Raw genomic sequence first — 24,882 nt, 5'->3', positions numbered from 1 at the left:
AATCTACAAGACGATAACCCATTCAGCAAAACAGATAGCAACAGAAGCAACTCTGCAATGTTTCAGGTGCCACTGCGATGTACAGGCTTTGCAAGAAAAATTTAGGAAGGAGCTGAGTCTCAGTCACACAGGTAGGATGTGGGGAGCAGAGCAATCGTTCAGAAGAGGCACAGGCTGTCAGGCGTGTTCATGAAGTCCTGCAGATGAGCACAGGCTTGCCGGTGCAGGGTGGTGCGGCACTCACTGTCGTCTGGGATTTTCTCTACCCAGGCTTGTGCATCAAGGAAGTACTGCATCCTGAGTGCAAGTGGGACAGGTAAAGGAGGTGAGTCACTACAGCTGACACGGAGCGATGGGGAAGTGTAAACCCTGCGGGACTGCATCCCTCCACTAAAGCATCTCTGAGATCAGGAGGAGTTACACTAGCCAAGAAACTTGCCTGAAACCTCGTTCCACCAGCAGGTTAACTGAGCTTTGAATAAAGTTTAGGAAGAGCCAGTGCCAAGCTGGGATAAATCTGGCTGTACTTGTGTTTTGAGTGACACCAGGTAGGCTTGGGCTAAGTTTCTATTAGAATTTTGTGGACTGGCACAAAAAGCCCCAGTGAACACCAATGGGACACAGTGGAGGGGAGTTTAGTTTCAACACAGTATCCCAAAATGTTTCCTAATTTTCTGTGGTAAGAGCCCATGTAGCTTCTGGCATTTTACAACTGGACTGGAGAAGACTTTGGAGGTTACACCTCTACTGAGAGACTTCAGTCTTTAGCAAGCTTGCCTTGAAGCAGGCCCCTGACTTAAGCACTCACATTGGTGTCATATAAAGATGGGGAGAGTGGACTTTTTAAGGTTTTAGGAAGTGGTGCTCACAATTTGATTGAGAAGGTCCCCTTCCTAGAAGCTTTCAGATGCACTACCTTTCTCCAGTTCTGTGCAGGGAAATGAAAAATTTAAGATGTCTTCATCACTGAATATTTGATAGTGTCAGACTCAATTCCTCCTCAGATAAATCCCTTTTTTTCATTAAAGTATGACAATGAGAAGTGAGAAGAATATGCTATTTGCATGCATGATATAACAGAAACTTTGAGAGCTGCTCTTGGCCACAGTCCCACCCATTTCTTTTGCAAACACAGGAGTTGTGTAAGGCATCTGCAGTAGATGCAACCATGTAGTGCTTCCCATTCTCCTTTTCTAGCTATGAATTTTTAAATGAGTGGAGTCAGGGCCAGATTTTGATTCTGAGAAATGGGGGAACCAGGCTTTGCACAGATACATGAGCCAATAGATTTGGGTGGCTCAGCTGTTCCCCACAGCCACCATTTTGCCTATGGCGTGGTACTCTTTGCATTTTAGTAAAGCCAGCAGAATCAGCCCGTAAGAAATTTGGCCCTCCCTTTGCTTTCTGGAGGTATTCTAATAGGTTGAGTATCCTCTGGATTCACTGTCCGTGATAACAGCCAGTGCTGCTCAGAAACTATTACACTTACTTGTTGTTGCAATCAACCGTTTGCCCATCTTTCCCCATGAGGAGGTACCGTTTGCCAGCGATCATGTTTAACTTGCACGTGGAACGTGTTAGGAACTGTCGGTGGGCGCCCACTTGGATGCTGTCATCAGTAGCTGTGGCACAACAAGAGCAAACCACATGAACTTTTCTAATAAAGAGTAGAACCGTAGCCCACAGGACACAACTCCTTGTGATCATTTACTCCACTGCTAAGCCAAGGTAATATTTCACTTGGGAGTTGTGGCTTGACATGGGAATAAATGGCCATGCTATGGTAGGATATATTTTCCTTAACATTACCTGACAAAAAGTAAGCTATTTCTGTCTTAGCTGGTTGTCTTGGCCTCCTCAGTAGTTATTGAAGAAGCTGTTTTGCTATAGAGAACTTTCAGGCCTTATGGAGTTTGTTTAAATCTCAGAGACTGAAGGAAAAGCCAAAGGACAAAGAAAACATGCTATCTTATATTTCAGATTGCTTAGGCTCATAGTGGTCTTAAAAGCTAGCAAACTAAATTCAAATATCTTGAGGCTCAACAATGCAGCAGGCAGTATTAAAAACTCACTCTCCTTAGCACACCTGACCTGAACTTCACCAATGTAGCCTCTACACTATTCCCTCTGAAGCTGATACATAGGACATGCACTTGGTGATCTCCACATTAAAATAACTTAGAAGATTGTGGTCTGGATTCCGGCCCAGAAGATTATTCATTCAAGAGCTGCACTGCCCATTACAGAAGTGGGCATCCAAGGCAGAATAGAAGGCTACTCAGGTACTGCAATGACATGAGAGCTGGAAAGATGCTTATTCATCAGACCAACCACTGGTCATGACAATACTGTGTTGTTTGGCTAGAACAACAGTTTTCAAAGTCCATTTGAAAAAAAAATGCAAATAACAGCAATATTGTAATTTCTTACTCCCTTTCTAACTATAATGTGAAATGTCATGCGCAACTGTGGTGACAAATTCAACATTAAACCAGCTTAAATTACAACTAAGACACCACAGTCTTCCTATCAGTTAACAGAAGCTTGTGCAGCTTCTGCTCTCTACAGTATTGTATTACAAGTATGGGAAGTCTAGTATTCAAAATAGAACCCTAAAAGTAGAATAAAATCCTGAAGTAGAATATTTTAACGCTAATAGATTTCAGAGAATTTGATGTAGTGTGGTAATCTGTGAATCCTAACACTGAGAACGTTATCTATTTCCTAGTTAAAACTTGCCTTAATTTTACATATGGTACCTGTAGGCCAGGGAAAAGTCAGTCTTCGGTATTGTATGCTGGTTTACATCTGCATTTTTCCAAAGAATGATACAGTACTGTAGGTTTTCTCATATAACCCAAGACATTTCTATTGTTCCTATGCTATATGGTGTACTGAATTTTCATTTTGCTCAAGGAATGCAAAGATGGATCAGAACTACTTGAGAAAATGATGATATTATGCCTCAGGTTCATTGTGCTTAAATTACCATGGTGTTTCTTGGTTCATATGCTTCACAAATGGCCTAAATACAGTTCAGACTGTAGAGTTCATAAGCATTTGAGTTATTACTTTAACAGGTTATTATGTCATTTCCAATTCTAAATCTCCAGTTAAAAAAATAAAAATATAATGATCCAAAGTGACCAAGCAGAATTTAAGGGAAACAATTAATTCAAGTTTTAGAGTCTATAATGTGAAATAAAAAACCTGGGGGGAAAAAAAAAGGAAAAAAAAAAAAGAATTCTGTGCTATTTTGCATGGGCCATACTGTTCCCCTAAAGGACTCATAGGACAGCATAAATGTTAACCATCCAAAATACATGCACTAATTCTATTAATAATCAAAGTAATCTGAGGAATGCACATCTGCAAAATTCTCTTTTGCTGACTCCCAAACACAAATAAGTGTTTCCATCTGTCTTCTGAACCACCCCTTTATTTGCAAGGATTGATACTGAAATAATGCCAGCAGTCCAGAGAATGAGAATTTACCCTACTAATTCTCACCTACCCTTGGTGAGGGCAACAGAGACCAACCTCACTCAAAACAGCCACAGAAAATACAAAAGATAACAACTCCAGCTCAGTCATGAGCTGATTTGGATGCAACACCTTGCTTTTCCTTCATCATCATGGCTTCATGCTTCTTCCCAGCCTTCCTCAAGCCTGCTGAAAGCCTACTGATGCTCATAAGCTGCATCATACAGCACAAACCAAAGGGGATTTTAAAGGTATTAAAAAGAATGAGGTGGGAATGGGAGAAATAATCTCTTCCCTTCAACTTCACATTCAAAGCATGTTTCTCTCAGCTGCCAAGAAGCAAAATCTTTCCAGTGCTTGCCTGCGAGTTGTGAGTACAAATGCATTGGGGCCCAGAGATCCAAATCCTTTAGATCCTGTAGGTTTTCTGGAGGGATTAATGAAACTTTCCATCATAGTGCTGTAATCTCCCATAGCCAGTGTTCCGATCACTAGGTACATTATCATTTCCCTGCATATGGAAAGCCCTGGGTATGACAGATGCTGTCTCTGGACTCATGAATTGTGGACCTCATTTTCCAACAGGAACTGAACATTGGGCACAGATCACAAGTTGTGTGCCATAATGTACTGGGTGACATTGCCAGTCCCCTGGGAAAAGATCGAGGGAGTGAGTTAATTATTCTGTTCCAGACAGGGAAGATTTCAGAATCTTTGAAATTGTTTTTTAAAGGCAATCTCTGGCTGCCAAACTCAAAACTGACAACCACGTGACACCACAGTGGCTGAAGTCTGAGATGTTATCTGACAGCCTCTCCAGAAATTACTTTGAAGAGTATCAGTGCTCACTGATGCTGCTGATAAAGTTCACATGGGGACAACTGGGATGGCAGACCTGCAAAAGGACATCATCTGAGAGCAGTTCAAATCTTTACACTGCACCTAAAGAAATAGAAAGGCTTCTTATCACAATTATTAAATTGAAGTTCTAGAAGTTTTCCTGTGGTCACTGACTTCAGGCAAGTCATTGTGGACAACTCTTAGCCTGTTCTGCAAGGGTTGCAAGTGCTTAATAATTAATTGGGTAACAAGCACTTCAATTCTTCATCTAGTATCAAAACAGAGGTCAGTGGATATGTCTACAGCAGAAAAAGATGTGGAGCAATAACAGCAGTCTATAAAGTGAATTAGTTGATGCAGAAGACCTAATATCCACACTATGCATGTTTTTGGAGGGTTTATCTTAGATTAGCTCCAGTTTGGAGCCATGGAATGAATGCAGCTGGAATGTGTCTTCTGGTTTAGTTTCACCTGAAAGGATTGAAACTCATGTGCTCTGTGCTGCACAATGTGAACCAAAGCAACCTACCCCTGAACTGAACAGTGAGGTAGCTGTACCAAATAAGCCTTGAAAGAAATCAGTCTTCTTGCAAGCCTAGTGTAGAAGTATATCTGACCCTACTTTCTACAGCAAGAGAAGGTATCTGCATGGCTCATACTGGCTAACATTTAATCAACCTAGTTTTCCTACAGGTGAATGAAAGGAACCAAACATTTTGATACTTACTGGCTTTAAGGATTCTGTGGATTTTGGCCTCATAGTAATCAAAAACATTCTTCTGTGTATTATTGAGAACCTCTACCTCGTACACTGCAACAGACAACAACTGTGTGAGGCTGGATGGAAACATGAAATTGCATCCAAGAACTGAAAAATAGGTATGCTTTTACCAGATGTCAGAGGCCGGTGTACCATCTATTCACAAATCATGAGGATATGAAAGACAACAGGATAGTAATCCTATATGCCTAATATGCTTTTAGAAAGCCAGGTATTAATCAACAACCTCTAGATTTGTATTCCTTTTGTGTATTTTTTTTAAAAGCAGCTCCTATATGATTAGGTTTTCACTTTTTTTTCCGGTCCTTCTGTTAGCATCTAAGTTACCAAAGCTGCTGAACCAGTTTTCCTTCAGTAGCTCTTCCAACTTCCCATCCAAAGAAGAGACCAGAAAGGCAAATTAACAAAGGAGAAATATTTGTCTAGCTCTGCAGAAGGAGCTGCTGAGCTATGGCATGCCATGCAAAGCCTGCTCTTTATCTCCATCCTGTAAAATGCCCTGATGACTGTGACAGCACACAGCTTTGTTTCATCTCCTCAGCCTCTAGGCCAGATACAGAAACCTTACTCATTTCAGGAGAGGTCTGGGCATATAAAACTACAAATTTATCCTTATTAAAAAGAACTATCTTTAAATTAAATTGACAGTTGTCTTTCATGCCTTACCATAATCCGCAATAGGGTGGTAGCAGACAAAACTAAAGCGTGTGGTTTGTGTTACAGCTTTACTGAAAGTTGATCTTTGTCTTGGGCAGGGACCTAAAGTGAAGAAAATAAATGACACATCTGTCTCTGTAGGCATGGCTATTTAGATAGATATAGTTTACAAATACTCATTCACTCAACTTTATAACAGAGAATAAAATAAAATGGCAGAACGACTTTCTTAGAGGTGTGGTGGAGGGTTTTTACATACGTATGCACATGTATATACACATTGCATTCAACTATTAAATCAATCCTGGATATCTTAAAAAAAAATTTTCAATTTCGTACCGAACATACTAGAGGATGCTTTGTGTCCTGTATTATGCATTAGGATAATTGTAATGGTCCTTTCTGGGCTTAACAATTCTCATGTTAACGGTTCGTAGAAGTAACTATCTTCTTTTAGACCAGCTTATTTAGTCATTCCTTACCTTCTGCACACTGGCAAACATTGGCGTGGCACACCTTTGAAAGCATGGAGCTGTGTTTGGGAGCACTGTAGAATACGCTGCACTTTCTGTCTACGGAGAAGAAACAAAATGGCTTGTCTCAGAGAGCTCAGGTGGAAAAGCCTATGCAGTGGAAACTACATTTGCAGCCCAACTTTTCCCTGGTCCAGAGGAATCAGAGCACTAAGGGGTTAGATGCACTTCAGCAGTCCACAAAGACCTATAGCCTAGGCATCTAGAGTACAGGGATCACCTTGCCTTTCAGCTGGGCACAATCTGGCTTGTTGCTTCCAGGTTTTTTTGGGGGGAGGTTTTTTTTTTTTCAGTTTGTGGTTTGGTTTTTTTTTGTTTGGGTGGCCTTTTTAAGTTGTATTCTTCCCTTTTTTTTTGTTTCCTCTGAAAATCATCCATCTTAAAAGCGTCTGTAGACGACAGAGCTACAGTGAGCACTGCGCTGTTTCAGAAGAAGGAGGTAGGATCACCAACAGTTAGTGATTTAAACCTAGTGTAAACTGTCTTGAATCCCTCAGCTTCAGGCAAAGTAGAGATTTGACCTAATTTTCAAATATTGTTTTCGTAACTCTGGCAAGTGGGGATGATTTGCATTTAACCTTCTTTGAATGGGGAATGAGACTGGTTCCCCCAGCAAGCACAGTACGTAAGCCAGATCTCTAAGGTTGGCTATCTTTGATGCATATAAAGACAGCCTGACTGAAAAGATGATGTGAGTGGAACACGGTGTTTAAAAGCACGATGAGAAACAGGAACTCAGGAAACCTGATTTAAAAATCCATGAGTGAAAAAGTTTGTATTTTCAGTCCATTCGCAATAATGGACCCTTCCTGAGAGGATCTCTATTTAGATGATCTTAAGCCATGGTAGTAGAAGACAGTATTCGAGGCAGGTTATTTTAACACTTGACAAAATCACGTGGTTTCACACACTACATCAAAACCACCTTTCTATAGACTGGAGTTTGTTCTTGAGGGTCTCTCTTTCAATCAGTTATGTATCATTTTCCTGTGCCCTTACCAGGGTTGTAAAAATCATAAAGGATGGCATTTGCTGGCTGAACCAAGCCCATGGGATTGATTTGCTTTGCCCCAAATGATACACAATCTGGGTCTGGTCCGCTTGTGAGCTGGAGAAAAAAGGAACAACAGTTATGACAAGGAAACTAACTCTTTCTCCCCAGTCAGTTCCTTATTCATTTGTGCCTGTATTAGCTCTTGAGTGCTTGTTTCTGATGGCATAGGTGAGTTAATCCTGATAGCTGTAGCCTCAACTTGAAGAAGGCGTTTCCTTCTGTGATTTTATTGGGAGATTTTGTGGATGAGATAAGCCTGGTAAAGGTAGTTTTGAGAGATGTGTGCAGGTCTTCTCTGCCTGAAACTATCATCTGATCTGGACTCACATCATCACTTTGGACTTTACTTTTCAGCTTTTGCCTAAAGCCACCTTCCACAGGAGTAATGGGTGTAATACGTGTTCATAGCCTATCCTGTACTGGTGGCCGCCAGTATATACACTTTCCTTAGTAAAATGCTAAGGTCAGGGACAGCTTTTGACTTATGTTAAACACACAAATTATCTAGGTTGGTCATAGCAGCAATAACATTTACATTTTTTCATTTGTCTATTGTCTTACATTTAAAAAAAACCATTGACCTCTGTGTGCTTTCTACAGGGATCCCCCTGTTTTGGTTGTGGAGGTGAAACAACTCAAGTGGGTGTAGGGTGGAGTCATTAACCAAAATATGGGGAAATACACAGAAACTAGGGGTTTTGATGTTTGCATTTGTTTTATGGATCTCAGTCCAGAAATGCTGAACTTCACACGCAAGGTGTCCCTGTGGAATTTACAGGCCCACCAGTTAATACTTCATTAATCTTGGACGAAAAGCATCTCTTCTGGCTAGAGAGGATTTTTTTTTTTTTTTTTTTTTTGGGGCCAAAGCCAAAATCTCAAACATGGATTACATCACCTGGAACACAGAAAGGCAGAGGACGAAGGTGCATGTTTCTCTTCTTCCCCTCCTCCGCCCTCTTTCAACTGAGCTGTTCAATAATAATATATGACAAAAACCACAAGAAGGTAACGGAGTATGAAAAACAATGATGATTAGGTTTAAAAAGAGGTCTATATATGCTGTCTGAAATGGCAGAGATTGGAAAATCGTTGTGTTTGCTTACCTCACCAAAGTAGAGCAAAACCTTTCCTTCCTTGTACTCATAGTGCTGAATGTACTGGTCTGAAGACATCACCAACTGCAGGAAAACAAGCAAACAAAAAAATCAGAACAAAAACCTAGCATAACAGGAACACCTTTGCTACCACCCTCTATATTCTGGTTTGCTTTGTTCAGCTCTTTGCTTTATTTTGCCCTCTTTCTTCCTCCCTAAAGGAGACAGTCCCTGAGAGCATGAACCTGGGAAAACCTTCTCCAACCAAGCAGGCTACAGAACCCAAAACTCTGTAGCCACCTTTGCAGAGCACTGTGCTCCACCTCCCTGTCACCGTGCCCTGCTGGGAACTGCCTCTAAAAGACCTGCTTGCATTCCTCCTGCAAGCACATGACATGCTGTCCTGTCATGTTGCAGAACAGTGCCAGTGGGGAGAAGCAATATGTTTTAAGGAGCAGGCACATACTTAAGTGCCCTCCTGAGCCTTGCCCTAATTTCTGTTACAATGGACTAAGAAGGCTGAACTCTGTTCACCACAAGCTTTTCATTTCTTATATATATTCAGCAAATATTTTATCAGAACAAGAATATGAAAATACATCTATCCAAAATCTATTTTCCCTTTTTTATTCTGTGGACTTTGGAAAGATTTTGAAAGACAAATTTTCTATAGAAAAGGCTATAAAAGATTGCACAGAAAAGTGTGTTTCTAACCTGTTCGAGATCCTTTGTGTCAGGCTCCAAGCCACTCAACAGAGAGAGATCAACCAGGGACATCTTTGGTGCATTGGAACCTGTGGACCTTTACAAGGGAGACCGCCATCAGTGAACACCTGCACTGGACAGCCAGCTTACTTTGAAGAATTTGGCTCTTCAGGCTTGCTAATGGTGAAACAAAACATTCCACTCCATTTAACTTTCCTAAGTGGATTTTAATTTGAAAATTAGCTGCCTACCTTATTAAGAGTCAGGAGGCAAAATTCATTATCTAAACGAGTCAAATGGTCAACCTAAACCCAGGTGTCTTGCCTGAGCTTGTCATCTAGGCTTTCTTTATAGCTGATAGGCAGAAACAATCACCTTCAAAGGACAGTTCATCCCACCATAAAAACACTGTTGAATATAGGGAAAGTAAACAGCATTGACAAAGTGTCTGTTCTCTATTACCTGGAGAGTGGAGATGGGTAAAGAGTTTATCCAAATTCTTCACGGACAAAGTCAAATTTACATCACCTTTGCTGTCCAAGGCAAAAATCCTCATAGCTCTAACTATCCATTAGGTATAGATATTGGACTTCCAATCTTTTCTAATTCCACCTTCTCAAAAATCGGGTGGCTTTGTCATTGATGGAAAATGAAGCTGTTCTGTACTGACATAGGGTGCCTTGCCATAAGATATTCTACATACACTTAGCGGTACTTCAGAAACTTTTATTTTGGCACCCTCCTTTCCCCATAAGGGATGTACCATGGTGCAGGGAAGAAGTATGGTGATGTAGTCAGTGCCTTCAATTTTTCTCCTGTGCCTTAACTACAACAAAGGGAGCTCCACATTATTGTTTAAGCCTCACCCTAACACTCAGCAATGTCCTGCAGAAGAGTGGATCTGATAGTTGATAAATGTTACATAGCAATTAATGGGGAAAATGATGCTTCAGACAGCACACGATTCACTGAATACATGTTTAACTAGGGAAAGCGAAACCTGGGAATTAGGATAACTCCAATCCTCCCCTGCTATTGTTCATGCCACTGTCTGGGAGGGGGGGAAAAAACCACTGCCTCCGAGGCTTTGTCAAAAGTCGGTGGAAAAGCTAAATTCTACTGGGGAGTAAAACCTGCTTCTGCCACACTGCACTTCTCTAGAAGAGGAACTCAGGACAGCCACCACTTTGTGCTTCTGCGACCCTTACCAGACTGCGAAAGGGAGCAAAAGCAGATGTTTTAGTGTTATTCTGCACAGGAGGTTTTCTTTCTCACTAGCTCTGCCCTTGCCTACTTCTTTATTGCCACAACAGGAGATCCCTTCTGCCTCTTCTCCTCCTCCAAACAGTAGTAGATATCTTTTCTTTTTTATGAGGCCAGAGTGTGGCCACAAAGGAAGTAACAGCATCTCTCTGGAAAACAATGAGACTCTGTAAAAGTGTTATTACTGTATTCCAATTGTACCTACTTTATTTAAAAAAAATATTCTTTCAAATGATTAGCCAGCCAGGTGCTTTAGAGTCTCCCCAGAGTTTGATGGGGCAGAATCTGCAATGGACATTTGAGGTCTATGTAAACTATCTAAACCTAATAGATCATGTGGAAACCTTTTCTCCTGCCGTGGGAGAGAGGATGCAGACTCACTATGTATGCATACTCACAGAAGATCACCAGGTTGGATGCCGAGCTTGCGGATATGAGGAGCGTGACCAAACAAAAATGAAAGGATTTTCTAATGAAGAGCTGATCTTGCAGACCTACCTGACACAGACTTTGTACTGCAGCGATTCTGCTTTACTGGGAGAGATGACATCCCTTTTCCTTCTGCTGCGGATATCAAACCACTCTATTTCAGACAGTGGCTCAAACGCGCTGTCTTCTGCAGCAATCAAGTCCTCATAATCATAATTTTCATCAGGGTATGCAACTTCTGGAGGTAACAGACACCATCAGCCATGCACAAATTTGACTGAAGACCTGGTAATTTGGCTCCTTTTTGTATAATGATAAATACCAGTGGGCAGTCGCCATCTCTATGGGTTTTATAAAAGTTTGCTCTACACCATCTCAGTATTTCTAATTCATTCTGAGTCAAAATTTTAGGGATAATCATAGTAAGAATAACCAACAGATCTTGATAAGAATGGGGTTTAGGCCATGCATAAATATGTAAAGGACAATCCCTGCCTCTAAAAGTTAGCTATTCAAACAGAAAAAAAATGCAGACATAGGCAGAGAGGATGATGAATGCACACTTCAGGGGATGGAAAACACAGTCTTGCTCATATGAAAAACCTATGACAGATCTGCCTCAAAGAATTTTTAAGGCCACATGGTAGGTCCCTTATTAGGGGGACCACGTATCTGTTAGGTACCTGCTGCACGTACAGTCACACACATAGTTATTAAACTATTTAAAAATATTAATAAGATTGAATGAAACAATAGCTAGGAGAGTTCAGAGGCCTCTCTCTTTCCTTGTTTCATTCATTTATTCCCACTCTGCAAGGCTGGAAAGACATTAAGTATCATTAGCAGCTGGCCAAACATGTTACCTTTCAGACCCAATCACTTTCCTTTTCACTCACCAGAGTACTTAATGCCCCCTTCCATTTCCACCGTCAAAATCAAATCATTACACGTGTTGTTTTTCAGCTCAGAAGACCAGTACACTTTTAATATCTAAGACGAACACACAAACAGCAAACGACCAAAAAATAATTTAAATGACAAGGGATTTACTCATGCAGGACTTCAGCAAATGTTGATTGGACGTGGGATTATGGAGAAAAACACCAGTCTCCCAGAGGCACAGACTAGTGGCAGACGACTGTCATGGGTATAAGCAGGAGAGGTCCTACGTGCGAATCATAAGTAGTGAGGGACCTTTGAGATAACTCTCCATTCCCAGCAACAAAGGGGGCTTTCAAACTCCATCTGCCTCTATCAGCATTGACATTTCGTGGACTTAAAGTTAAAAACAGGGAAAATTGACTGCCTGTCAGGGCAGTCTGTAGGCCCTGAATTTTAGAAATTTGGAGATAGGAACACAAAGAATGAAGTCATGGCAAGTAACTTCTCACTCTGTTTTCAAAAAGGGATTTAAAGAAGTCCAGTTGGACTATGAATTTCTGATTTACAGCTTACACTCATTGTGCCATTTCCTCTGCCGTGTACAGACACTTCAAGTTTTCTCCCAAGTTCAAACTGCAAACCAAGGACAAAAAGAAAAAAAGAAAAGAAAAGGAGATTTAGTTTGTGCTCAGCATTTGAACTATTGTTTTCCTGCAATCTTGATGGTCTTCTATACCTTTACTCCTCAGAACTGGGGTTGGGAAAACCTTTAGCTGCAGAAGGAGTTATGAGACCTCAAGTGTCATATGATTTTTAATGTGCTGGGCTGGTGCATGTTACTCTGCCATTCTGGGGCCCAGGAGACATATTTTCCCAACTTCACTCTCTCCTCTGTGGCCTGGATTTGACATTTTCACATGTCCCAACACACTGAATATCAGAATATTCCCCTTCTTCCTCATTCCCTAGCAAGACTTGGGCTCCTGGCTGCTCTACACTATTGGGGGAGATTTACATCACCTAAGTCCTTGAAGAGGCAGGAAAGGGCCTCTAAAGTGTGCTGCTAAGCATCTGCTGATTTTTTTTTCTTTAAGAAGATTCTGTTGTTTTACAGATTAAATTATTAAAAAAATATTATAAACCGTCATCATCATCGCTTAACATCAGAAAACCTAGGCCAGATGATCCAATGTTTCTCCTGTTTGAGGGGAAAAAAGCTTGAAACAATGGATGGTTGTATACCTCTAGCTGCTTCTGAATCGTTTCATCAGTATCAGTCAGAGTAATACTGTAGTCTTTTTGTCTTCCAGGTGTTCCCAGTTTTACAGTCAGGTTGGTGGAAGCAGTGTTCAATGTCTGTATGCTGTATGCTGACAGAGCTTCTAGGGCCACCACTGTGTCCTAGGTGAGAAAGAAATGCAAAAAACCTAACAATTATGCCAGGTTATTTCAACAATATGTAAGATGACATGATCAGTCACCTGAAGCTATTCTTCAGTTTTATGGGTTTTGCTGCTTTGAAGTTCTCCTGTATCTGTCTGTTCCTACCTGCACAGACTATTCGTTTTGTTTCCCAGCTTCTTCTTTTAGCATTAAAATCCTAAAAACACTGGAGTTCTGCCCTTTGATTATCATAAGTCTTCATAAAGGCAAAGAATCTTTGCTGGCTAATAACAATTTCATTTTGGCCCATTTTTTATTAATGAGCCAAAATCTTTAGTGCTTCATACACCAAAGAAGTTCAGGATTAACTGTTACGATGCTTTCAAATCTAAATGAAACAGTCTTTATGGGGCTTCCATTTTCTTCCCTCCCCCTGAAACTCCACCTGGATGGGTGGTCAGGCACCTGTGTAGAGCAGTATCCTCCACCGTAGTTCCTTCTTTCTGTCAGCCACGTAGCAATAGGCCTTGCGTACTCCATGTCTTTCAGGAGCATTGTTTGCAGCAATGCATAGGCAGTGCTTTCCACTGAGACTGCGTCGTTCCCGTTTCCCCAGTAGCGCTGCTGCTTTGCTGCAAGAATAATTCAGTCTTGAATCCCCTTGATAAAGATATTTGCCAAAAATTACTATTCTACACAGTAGATATTTCATGTCATAGTGCTGAGGAACCACAAGACACAGATACTCTCCTGAGAGCAACAAATCAGTTGGGAAGCAGATGTAATGGAAAAGGAAAACCACAATTTTCAATCTTGACCTATCCAACGATCACAGTCTACTGATCCCATTGTACAGCGATGTCCATCTGATGGAGTGGTAGCATTGTGTCTGGTGGTCCCCAAGAAATAATAGTATTAATTATGCCCATACGTCCAGTCTTGATTAAGGAGAAGAGTATTCCCTATGCTTAAACTATGGCTATTAAACCATAACGTATTTACCAAATGAATTGGGAGAAATTAATAGCATGGCAGTGCAGCCACACAGCCAACTGACTCAGCATTGACCACAGCCATACACCCAGGGGGAAGAGGTGACATCCATGTGGAGCTGGAACAAATCACTCAGAACTGGTGGGGGGCTTTGAAAGAAGGTGGGCTGGAGAAGACACCTTCCCTCTTGATCACAAATCCAGTCTGGACTACTCCCATATATGGCTGTTCATCCCTATTTACCCACCAAAACTTTCTTCTTTCTCAACTGGCTTGGACTTTTATTTTTAATGCACTTTAGGGGTGTGGAAACTTTGGTAGGCAGCAAGGGAAGCAGTAAATGACTATTTACCATGGTTTTGTTCCAATTCTAGTATCAGATAAGATCATGATCCAAACTTCACAATGCTAAGTTGTTACTTTATAGAGATATTAATTATACAAATCACGTATTACATTTTTGACATTGACATATTTAATTATGTAATTTAAATAATTAAGTGTATTACATATATACATACATGCTTCTATAAAATTAAACAGTCTTAATTTACTTGAATTTGTTTTGTTCATATAGGAGTGCTCAAAGTGCTTTAATTAGGAAAAATGTTTTCTAACTGAATTTTTAAGAACAGTTACCAGTACCTGCATCAAAAACAGAACAGGCCCTCAATTTTTCTTTTGCAAACTGGGCTTCTTCACTGTCAGACTGCACAAGCGTCAGAGCATAAGCAGTGATGGCTGTAGAATAGCAGTTAGTATTTCTTGAAAGTTGATTTTTCATGTAAACCACTGCTTCTCTAATCACTTGTACCTGTGAAAACAGAATGGATCCATTTGAAAAGATCATTCAGACCTACTAACTGTTACTGCTGGTGAGAGTACTAGGAAATTAGAATACTTCACTGTAGTTATTTTTGAGACAATTTTAATAATTTTTGCCTAGCCATTGATGGAGTGCGTAGTTCAAAACACCTTATTGTATGTTAGGCCACAGCATCTTTTCCTATCCACCACAAATGCAAAGAGACTTTTACCTCCTCATCTGCAGTGCTTTAAGGTAGTAGGGTGGACATGCCATTGTGCAATAGCCTTCAGTCTTAAAAATAAACAGGTTTCCTACCACATCAGGTGACTTGTAGACCTCTAGAGTCTGTTGCAATGCTATAGTTACAAAAGCTGTCAAAGCCAAATCCTCTTCTGCTGACCCAATGCCACCCTGAAAGATGAAACATGAAAAGGAAAAGTTAAATGTACATGTATATGCTTATGATTAAATTTAGAAAATAACTTTTCATGAAGTCAAGAACCTTCTTGTCAAACCATCTGATCACAGACCATGTAGTTTTACCCTTTAATTTTGCTCAATAACTTGTGTCTGCCTGAAGTATATCTTCTATAATGGTAGTCAGTTTGCATTAAACAATGTTAAAAGATTAGGAACACACTACATCCTTCAGCTGGTAATCAACTATTTAATTCTTTAACTTACTGTTAAAAATCTATAATTTCTCACTGGAATATTCATAGCTTCAATTTCCAAGCCCTCTAACACACAGAACTTTCCTCCTGGAAAGTTATTTAAACACCATTATACACATCATTTCTTATTCCTCTTCTTGATAAACTAAATACAGTGCCCTCATTAGCTCTTTTCCCTGAAGATCTGCATTTTCTTTCCTATTCTTCTTTGTGATTCTTTTGCTCATGCTCTCCTTTGACAACAACCTTAGGACCTTCAACAACATTCAACAACCTTTGACAACAACCTTCTCCTTCACTCAGCCCCAAATGTTTATCCTTAGGAGAAGGATAGGTTGTTTGCTTGGAAAGACTCTGTACAAAATTATCATGCACAGCTCCTGAAGCAAACGTAGAAGAGAAGACAAGTATCTCAGCATGAACACAGGTCAGAAAAGCCTTGGCCAGTTCTGGAGCTGTGTTTTATCCCTAACAGTGTTATACCAACTGTGGAACTGGCTTTGAGGGTGGAAGCACCACTAGTGATTTGACAAAGATCATTAATAAAGTTAATACATTTTTTTTTTTATAAGATCACCACAAAGGTATCTACATTTTCAATGAATTTTGGAATATGCACATTATTTTCATATCTTAGATGCATGGACAGTGTAACAATTTTGTGTTTCTGAGACTTATAGGGATATGTAGACTAACATATGCAATTGGAAATTCTGGTTAGGTATTAAGATTTTTTTTTCCCCACCATGGGAGTGGTGAAATACTTAAACAGGTTACTCAGAGAGACTGTGAGATCCCCATCCTTGGAGGTACTCAAGACTCAGCTGGACATGGCCCTGTGGAATCTGACCTAACTAGACCTGTTCTGAGCAGGGGTTGGACTCTGGAGGTCCCTTCAAAACTAAATTACGATTCTATGGCTCTATTGCCTTTGACAATAAAAGGCACAGATTTTTACTAAGCACAAAGATCTCAGAATTAATTTTCTAAGTGGTCTAGAGGCATAGGTCAGTTATAAAATTATCTAAGACTGGATCAAAAGATAAAGGTGGTGAAGTGCTAGCTATGCGTCTCTAAGATAACAGACCTTTTAACAAGTTCATTTTACATTACAGATTTTGTACTTCTTACATTACAGATTTCACAGAATCACAGAATCACAAAGGTTGGAAAAGACCTGTAAGGTCATCAAGTCCAACCATCAACCAAAAAAACACCACCATGCCCATTAAACCATGTCCCACAATGCCTTGTCCACAGGTTCCTCAAACACCTCCAGGGATGGTGACTCCACCACTTCCCTGGGCAGTTTATTCCAGTGTCTCACCACTCTCTCAGTAAAGAAATTTTTCCTAATATCCAGTCTAAACCTCCCCTGGTGCAACTTGAGGCCATTTCTTCTTGTTCTGTCACTCGTCACTTGGGAGAAGAGGCCAACACCCACCTCTCTGCAATCTCCTTTCAGGTAGTTGTAGAGAGCGATGAGGTCTCTCCTCAGCCTCCTCTTCTCCAGACTGAACAACCCCAGTTCCCTCAGCCGCTCCTCATAAGACTTGTGCTCCAGACATTTCATTTCTTTTCTTTAGATACATTTCTTGTTACTCAACAACTCACACTATTCCCTTCAATCCCTAGCAGCTCTAAATGTGCAACGGATTCTTCTAAATACGGATGACCTACCTGCATAGTCCTATCCAATACAGGGTGATGGTCATGGAATGAGTCATCTGCCTGCTGTTGATTAATCAAGTAGGAAATCGAGTTGCGAATGTGACTGTCTTGGACATTAATGTATTCTCTGCACCTTGTGAGTACTTTAACAATGAATGCAGTTAACCTGCACAAAAGAAAATATTCCAAACTTTTGCTGACATATGTTTATAGAGGAGTATATTGACAGGAAAAGAAACATACTAATTTTGTGCATAGGCTCATATTCAATATAGTGCACTCACTGGAACCTAATGAGTTATCATGCAGCATCATCGTGACTATTTCTACTCTATGGCAAATGCAAAATAATCAGTGACTCATTATAAAACTCCTTCATCAAGGACTAAACATGCTTAGAAACTTACATCACTGACTATCCATGACAAAAGTATATAGGTAACACCATGCCCACCAGATTTTGAAAATCCATCCTCCCAGAAAAACTGATGTATCAAATGATAATAGAGTTATTTTGAGGGGAAAAAAAAAGAAAAATACACTTACCATACACTACTGGGAGTTGTTTTAAATGCTCCATAGGAGCCATCCACCTTCTGAAACTCAAGCAGTCTAGTATAACCTGCATGAACAGGGCACCACATAACTGTTCAGAGAATATACATATTTTTTGGACATTTTCGTACATCACTTGTATTAACATGGACATGTTCAGTATTGACTAGTGGAAGAGTACATGGAGGTATTCACTGGTGCATTAAGAAGGAAATGTCTGTGTCAGCAGGCCTTTGACACAGAAAAAGTACTAGGTTTAGAAGGTGCTCTGTCTTGTTTGACTTAATTGAGCCATGAGAATAACCCGAAAACTGCAGCTATCTATAGTTACAAAGCATTTTCTGTGTAGCGAGTCTTGGGAAACTTATTTACCATTACTGAAAACTTCCCACGCTGTTGATGTTACGGTGCATGGAATCAAAAAATATACAAAACATCATCTCTTGGGTCAGACATAGACTTAGAAATCATGAGTTGTGACCTCTGATCTTGACTGCTATTATCTTGACAAAGTCTGTACCATAGCCACACAACTCATTTTCTACCCCGGTGAACTTCAATAAGAATCAATGAAGGCATAACAAAGGGACTAAATGCTGCTGATAGTACCAAATACTCATCAGCAAGATCTCATGTCACTTTAGGCAATCTTAGATAAATAGGTGAAGACCTCCATTCAGCAACTGTTAGCATGTTTTTAATCTCTATTTATACCCTTAATTTTCACTGATGAAATGTGTGTCACATTGTCTGAAGAACAGGAAGACAGGTGCGTTATATTGCTTTATGCCATGTGCACACCACTACAGTTAGAAAGATCAGCTGTACCTGCTACAATACTGATAACTCTTGTGCTCTATGTTAGTGCCTGTGAGCTGGAACACCTCCACTTCCACATGCTGTGGTCTTGGCTTTGCTGTACGTTTACCACCAGCTTTGGATCACGTCTTGGAGTGGGCTTTTCAAGAAGCAGCCTTGCAGCTGTCTTCTCCCTAAGGAAACTCCCTCCCTGGGTTGGTCCAAGGCTGTTGGAGTCACCCGAGCTCATGTAATGAATACAGGAGTGTGGAAGAGAAAGTGTCAATATCATTATTACCATTGGGAGTTTCCTTAGTGATACTCCTCTTGCCAGCTACAGACATCTCCAGCAGAGATGTCTACATCCCAGCTGGCCATCCTAAGCACTGTCTATGATACGTGGGGAGAAATAAACATTTTTAGGACATGATTCATCTTGATCTATTTTGCACATCTACATTAGGAGGAAATGATCAACTGGCTTTTCCTGTCCATTTACTCTGAAAAGAGTTGACATGGATCAGCTCAGATTTTACTTTCTGCTTCTGAATTAGGCAAGAGAGAGGGTGGACTGTGAATGTCAATACTGTACAATGTCAGATGTAGGCAATTAGTCACCTAAATCCTCCTCACCAGTTCCGTTTCTCATGTCTGCAGATTGTCAGAGGCATTTCTGTGTGGCTGTGTTAAGACAACGCCACTCCTTTGGCAAGTAGCAATGGTTAGTGTGCAATGTAAAATGATAACAAAGACCATGTGGGTTGGTCTCTGGGTTTTTTTTCTGCGTACCTTTTTCAATCATGTTAATGGCTTCCACCTTCCTTTCAGGATTAAAGTTCACCCACTGTTCACTGGCATCCAAGTACTCAATAGCGTAGACTGCGGGGGCCATTTTCACCATTGTTTGCTCTGCGCAGCCTGTGGGCACTTGAATAAGTTTCTCAACTCCAGTGAGACTAAGACAATTTTCAACAGACTCATCCATAATATTCCCTGTTGTGAAAAACACAAGCCATAGTACATACTCTATTTAAAGCTGGCTGGTATAACATGAAGAAAGGTGATACTAACTATGGGTTGACATTCCAGCATGGCCTGATACCTTTCATTATTAAACACTGTTTTCAGCTACCTAAGACTTTGTAAAGCTGGAGAAGAACAAGGATGAGGTGCCAGACCCTGAGAAAGCTGGAGAAAGGAGGTTGGGGCAGTGAAGGAGCATGGAGGAGAAAGAATCCTGAGGCTACCGGAGGCAGGGAAGCAAGGAAAGGGGGAAAAACTGGTGCTTCAGATTAGGGCTGGAAAAGTCTTGTCAAACCAGACCTGATCCTCCCACAGAGAGCAAAAAGATCATGCCTTAATCATGCTAAACATTTTGTGCAGAGGTTTTTTTCTTTTTCCTCTCTGCAATTTTCTCATTTGATGAATTCAAGCACCCCCATACTTTCGAACAGGGATTTGAAAGGAAGTCAATAGCCTTTGTGTCAAGAATGCATTATTTCACATTTTCTGGGAAAAAATGTTTTTATCATTAATAAGAGTACTTGCTAGTAGGTGTTTTTAAAATACGTATGCATGAGTAAATATATATGTATACGATTATTTAATTAAATGAATATATGATTGTACATATCTTCTCTTTAGAAAAACAGAACTTTCCAGAACTTATACATCAGAGTCTGGCATCCTTATTTCTGAAGACTAAAGAAGATTTCTACAGACCTACATGCAGTGTGGGGTTATCAGAGAAGGTGAACTCTTTCCTTCTTCTCTGGCTTTCCCATAAAGTTAGCTTGGGCACGGTGAGGCAGGATGGCCCGCATAAAGCTATTATATCCAACACAAGTGAGAAGGAATAATTAGAAAGAGGAAAGGTACTGGATCAGCCTTGGGACTGTTTGTTTTATGACCTGGGCATGTAGCACAGACCATTTGAGTCATAGCTGAAAAACTAGGTGGGAATGGAGACTCAACGTTCAGGAACAAGCAGCACAAAGGGGCATGTCTCTCGTCAACTATGGAGAAGTTATTGACAAAAAATTACATTTACCTTTCAGGCTAACAAACACGTGACTATCAGAACCCGGTACCATATCAGATGGTCTGTTCAGGTCCAGTGTTTGGGACTTTACTGTAAATAAAGAGTAAATAGAGATCTACATCCAGACTCTTTAAACATAAAGACATACAGTGTAACTTTAGAACATGCTTTTCATTAAACATGTCACAGTTGAGGGCAATTATGACAGAAATGTTATCAGAAATGTTAAATGGAATTTTATGAAAAGAAATATACTTATCTTTCTTAAATTGATTTAATTTTCAATCATTAGCAGTATTTTTTGGCTTGAAATGAGGCTTGTTTTTAATACCTTTTAAGACCCATTAGTAAATTAAATAGATGCCTATTTAATATTTAAAGAATGCTACCATGAAACACAAAAGTAATACAAATCAATTATAAACATTTAGAATTAAATGACTTTTCTTTTCTGAGTCTTTTACTATGTATTAGATGAAGAGATTTGTGTCAAATTCTGGTCAACCAAAGCAACATTTGTTCATTAAGAAGTATTTCACTACATCCATCGGATATTCACACCAGGATTTACACCCCTGTCCCTACCTCAAACCTCATCTGTATTTAATTCTTTTGTGTAACTTACAGCCACTGTTAATGCAAATGGTCTTTTCTTCTCTCTGTAAAACACCTTCAGCCTGTACAATTGAGGAAAGAAAAGTAAAAACTTTTGCAAGTACTCACACCTGAAATTAAGCTGCATGAAAGTCACGATCTCTGCCCTTAACACTAGACAGCAGGTGGCAGAAATAAGTTGTTTTGGAGTGAGATTTCTCTCCAGGTAAAACTGAAGCTTCAAATCAGAATTTCAGTCTCCCAGTTGAAATGCTAATAAACTTTACTGACTTTTTTTGTTATTATTGATATATTTCCCTGGATGAAATTCCTTTAACCAAAACTAACCCAGAAAAATTAAACTTCAAAGTTTATTCTCAGCTTTGTGAGCTGTGCAAGTCAAATTCACAGGTGGACTCATTTTTATAAACCTCTCATCTATGAAATCCACCAAGTTCTGAGGTCATCTTGTTGGTAAAATTTAAACATTTTTTCCTTCTAATTTCCACACATCTCTCTTCCTACCATTTCTATTTCAATAAAGCTATTTTTACAGACACTTTTAGTGTTTTGGTGTAGCATTGAACTCTGAGACTGTGTCTATCTCTAGTAAAGTTATGGCCTGTAACAACAGCAGGTTCCCACCATCCCATGCCTTATCTTTGCCTACATGGCTGTCCCCTGACATTAATGGTGCAAGGATTCATATTTTGCAGTCTTTGTGTGGATTGAAAATAACCCTCAGCGGGCTACTGGAGTGCTGTAATGAGTCTGTGCCAGTCAGTGTTGATTCTTGAAAAGTCATCTTTTCTAAAAGGCTCCTACTTTTCATCATTTTGAAAGAGAACTAAGGTATTAAATAATCAATACAACAACTTTGTTTGCCTGTATCTCTTTTACCTATGCAATTGTTAAGATTGAAGATCCATTAACTAGAAAGAATACAATAGGGTTTAACTTTATGAGTAGCAGAGAGTACTTCCTTCTCTAAAATATTGCTAGATGGACATCTTCAATCTTGGCTTCATAAAGGAAAAAGCATTTTTATAAATATTGATGAAGCAGGTTGAAGTTAAAGATTACAAGATGGGTGCTGACTGCATGAAGGAAGTTGTTGCTGTGTCATGGGTAGAAGGATGCCTTTTTGCTATAGAGGACAATTCTGTCCATATACACTACATACAAGCCCACCACAGGGTTATATTTCATCCCCATGCTATAGCTCAATCCTTGCTGAGAAACAGGTTTCCTGACATTGCTTCCAGCCTTATGTTTCTACGATTTCGCTCCGTCCACAAGAGCTCCACACATAGTGAATGTTATATTGAGGACAAACACATATTTGTGAAGTGCCTGCCCTCAACTAGTTATACTTACCACAACATTGAGGTTCTTCCTAATGCTATCACTATGCCCAGAAACCGTGTCAAAAGCAGTGATAGTAATTGGAATTTCTCCCACAGTCAGAGGGACAACTGAGAAGTAGGCTGGTGTTGCAGAGTTTCCCTTAGCCACCAGCATCAGCTGCACAGCCTTCTCCGTCGCCTCTGCGGTGCACAGCCCCTTTACTGCATCCATTGTCACTGCAACCTGCGGGGACAAGGCAATACCTGCGATCAGGCTTAGTGCATCACTGAACAGGAAAAATACCCAGCTCCACCATGTCTAGATAAGAATGGGAAATGAGAAACAGGTATAACAGGAGACGAGTTTTTGTTTAAAAAGGCAATGCAGACATTTTGCAAGATAGAAAGTATTTTTCACTTTGCTCCCCTGAATTTACTATTCTCCATTTATAAAATGGGAAAACTTTTTCACCAAGAAGTGATCAAATGTTGCACAACTTGTCCAAACAAGAGTTTGTGGAGTCTCTCTCCTTGGAGATATTCAATATCTGACTGGACAAGGCCCTGAATGACCTGCTGTAACTGGACCTGCTCTGGGCAGCAGTTTGGACTAGAGACCTCTGGAGGTCCCTTCCAACCTAAATTGTTCTATGACCCTATCATCTATTAACATTCGTCTACATTGACAAGGGCTGTGAAGGTAAATCGGCTAGTATTTCTTCATTACACTGAATTGGTAGTACAGTTTTGGCCTATACCTGAACCACAGGGAAGTAAGAAGGATAGTACATTTTCATACATCCCAGCTCTATACCATTCAACACAGTTCAGAAGATGCTGGCCAGGCAGAGCTGGCTGAGAGATAGGAAGAGATGAGAAAAAGAGCATCAGCCTGAGGATGATGGAGGCCCTAAGCCCAGTGACAACTGTGGCCATATGCAGAGCTGGATAGATGTCACATGCAGACAAAAAGTGGCATTGTGGTATGCACAATGTATTTTGTGACTAACATATTGGATTGTGTGCTCATAGTTTACCTCTGTATCTTGTGTACCTGTTTTATTAGCAGCTGTGTGTTGCCCAGATCAGCAGGCACCAAAAAAAGTAGTTGTTTTCTTCAGTGAAGGGGGAGAAGACATACTCAAAGACATGGAATTTGGCTGTGTAATTTGGCAAATAAAATCTGTATTATACAGTAAGTTTGATTAGCAAGTAGAACTGGATCCTGTCCCTGGGAAGACTTTCAAAATGGGAGCGTAATGTCTGGGCTGTAGGAAGGCATTGAAAGGTGGGTAGGTCATTTACATTAAATTATTACATAGCTATACATCTAGCTAGCTAGATGTGTATAGCACAGCAGTTGGTGGTAATACTACCTGGATATCGTCGGGCAGATAGTTGTAAACCACTGCTTTTATTTCTAGTTGTTCATGTCTTCGGACTGAGTATGGTAATCTCAGGGATACAAAAAAGTCTTTGAAAACTGCAAAGGTGTGGGGGTCAGCTATGCAAAATCCTGGGATGAGAAAAATACAGAGTTGAGAATGACACACTTAGTATCAGCTGGTAGAGAGTTAAACATCTAGTCAAAACTCATTGCCTGAGCTTCCCCAAGCTCAAGAGCAGGAGAGTGAGACAGGCATATTCAGAAAGCATTTCAACTCACCTGCTCTAGAGACCTATCTCAGGGGTAGATGATTTGTCCTCTGGAGTCACTGCCATGGTTTTTGATAGGTAAAATTTGGCAGGAGGGTTTGTAGCTTTTGTGAGTGAAATGTGGCCCAGCTTTCCTCCAAAGGCCATTTTTAAAACACGATGACCTTTCCTTGCTTTCTGTAAATGAACTCCATGCCCATCACTGCACCCCTGGATGAGCCTCCCTTTCTGAAGGGGAGTGGGCAGTACTGGGTGGACCCTTTGTCCCTCTTGCGTGGTCCTGGTCCAGCCCCAGTTGCTCCCAGAGCACAGTACCTGGGAACTTGGGCTCTCTGGTGTCCAGCCCTTGCTGATCATCTGCTAGTCTCCTGGCTTTCCAGAGACCACAGACTTCCACGCTTCTCTGAGGTGGCCAGCACTCATTCTCAGAATTATTCAAATAAAAGTGGCGTTATTACCGTTACCTTTCTTGTGGCTTCCTGGCCATGTGGAAGCTAAAATGAGATGGTTTATAGACTGGAAAGAATAAGAGACAGTTTTGATTGTGTAATCCATCCTCCTTCAGAGCGCATTTCATGTTGCTTTTATAAATATATGTGTATCCTTTAAATTCTAGCTGGGCTTTAATATGGCATAAAA

At 40.4% G+C, this 24,882-nt stretch overlaps 1 protein-coding gene across 1 annotated transcript in view; it reads right to left on the bottom strand.

Moving 5' to 3' along the window:
* Positions 1–158: 158 nt before the first annotated feature.
* The window catches only part of LOC104260640 (complement C4), a 48,323-nt gene continuing 23,599 nt past the window's right edge, over positions 159–24,882 (bottom strand). The window contains exons 20-41 of the mRNA XM_009816421.2: positions 23,964–24,103; positions 22,619–22,831; positions 21,273–21,324; positions 20,657–20,737; positions 19,396–19,599; positions 17,800–17,875; positions 17,263–17,419; positions 15,224–15,319; positions 14,746–14,914; positions 13,573–13,739; positions 12,967–13,125; positions 12,298–12,357; positions 11,739–11,832; positions 10,912–11,080; positions 9,160–9,247; positions 8,455–8,529; positions 7,294–7,402; positions 6,244–6,333; positions 5,771–5,863; positions 5,051–5,134; positions 1,490–1,622; positions 159–297 (exon numbers count right to left, since the gene is read on the bottom strand). Of these exons, the coding sequence (XP_009814723.2) occupies positions 159–297; positions 1,490–1,622; positions 5,051–5,134; positions 5,771–5,863; positions 6,244–6,333; positions 7,294–7,402; positions 8,455–8,529; positions 9,160–9,247; positions 10,912–11,080; positions 11,739–11,832; positions 12,298–12,357; positions 12,967–13,125; positions 13,573–13,739; positions 14,746–14,914; positions 15,224–15,319; positions 17,263–17,419; positions 17,800–17,875; positions 19,396–19,599; positions 20,657–20,737; positions 21,273–21,324; positions 22,619–22,831; positions 23,964–24,103 (2,648 nt within the window). The remainder of the gene's footprint in view (positions 298–1,489; positions 1,623–5,050; positions 5,135–5,770; positions 5,864–6,243; positions 6,334–7,293; positions 7,403–8,454; positions 8,530–9,159; positions 9,248–10,911; positions 11,081–11,738; positions 11,833–12,297; positions 12,358–12,966; positions 13,126–13,572; positions 13,740–14,745; positions 14,915–15,223; positions 15,320–17,262; positions 17,420–17,799; positions 17,876–19,395; positions 19,600–20,656; positions 20,738–21,272; positions 21,325–22,618; positions 22,832–23,963; positions 24,104–24,882) is intronic.

Source organism: Gavia stellata, chromosome 1, assembly GCF_030936135.1.
Source record: "Gavia stellata isolate bGavSte3 chromosome 1, bGavSte3.hap2, whole genome shotgun sequence".
In the NCBI taxonomy this organism is placed as follows: Eukaryota; Metazoa; Chordata; class Aves; order Gaviiformes; family Gaviidae; genus Gavia; species Gavia stellata.
This window is presented reverse-complemented; position numbering and strand designations above follow the sequence as displayed.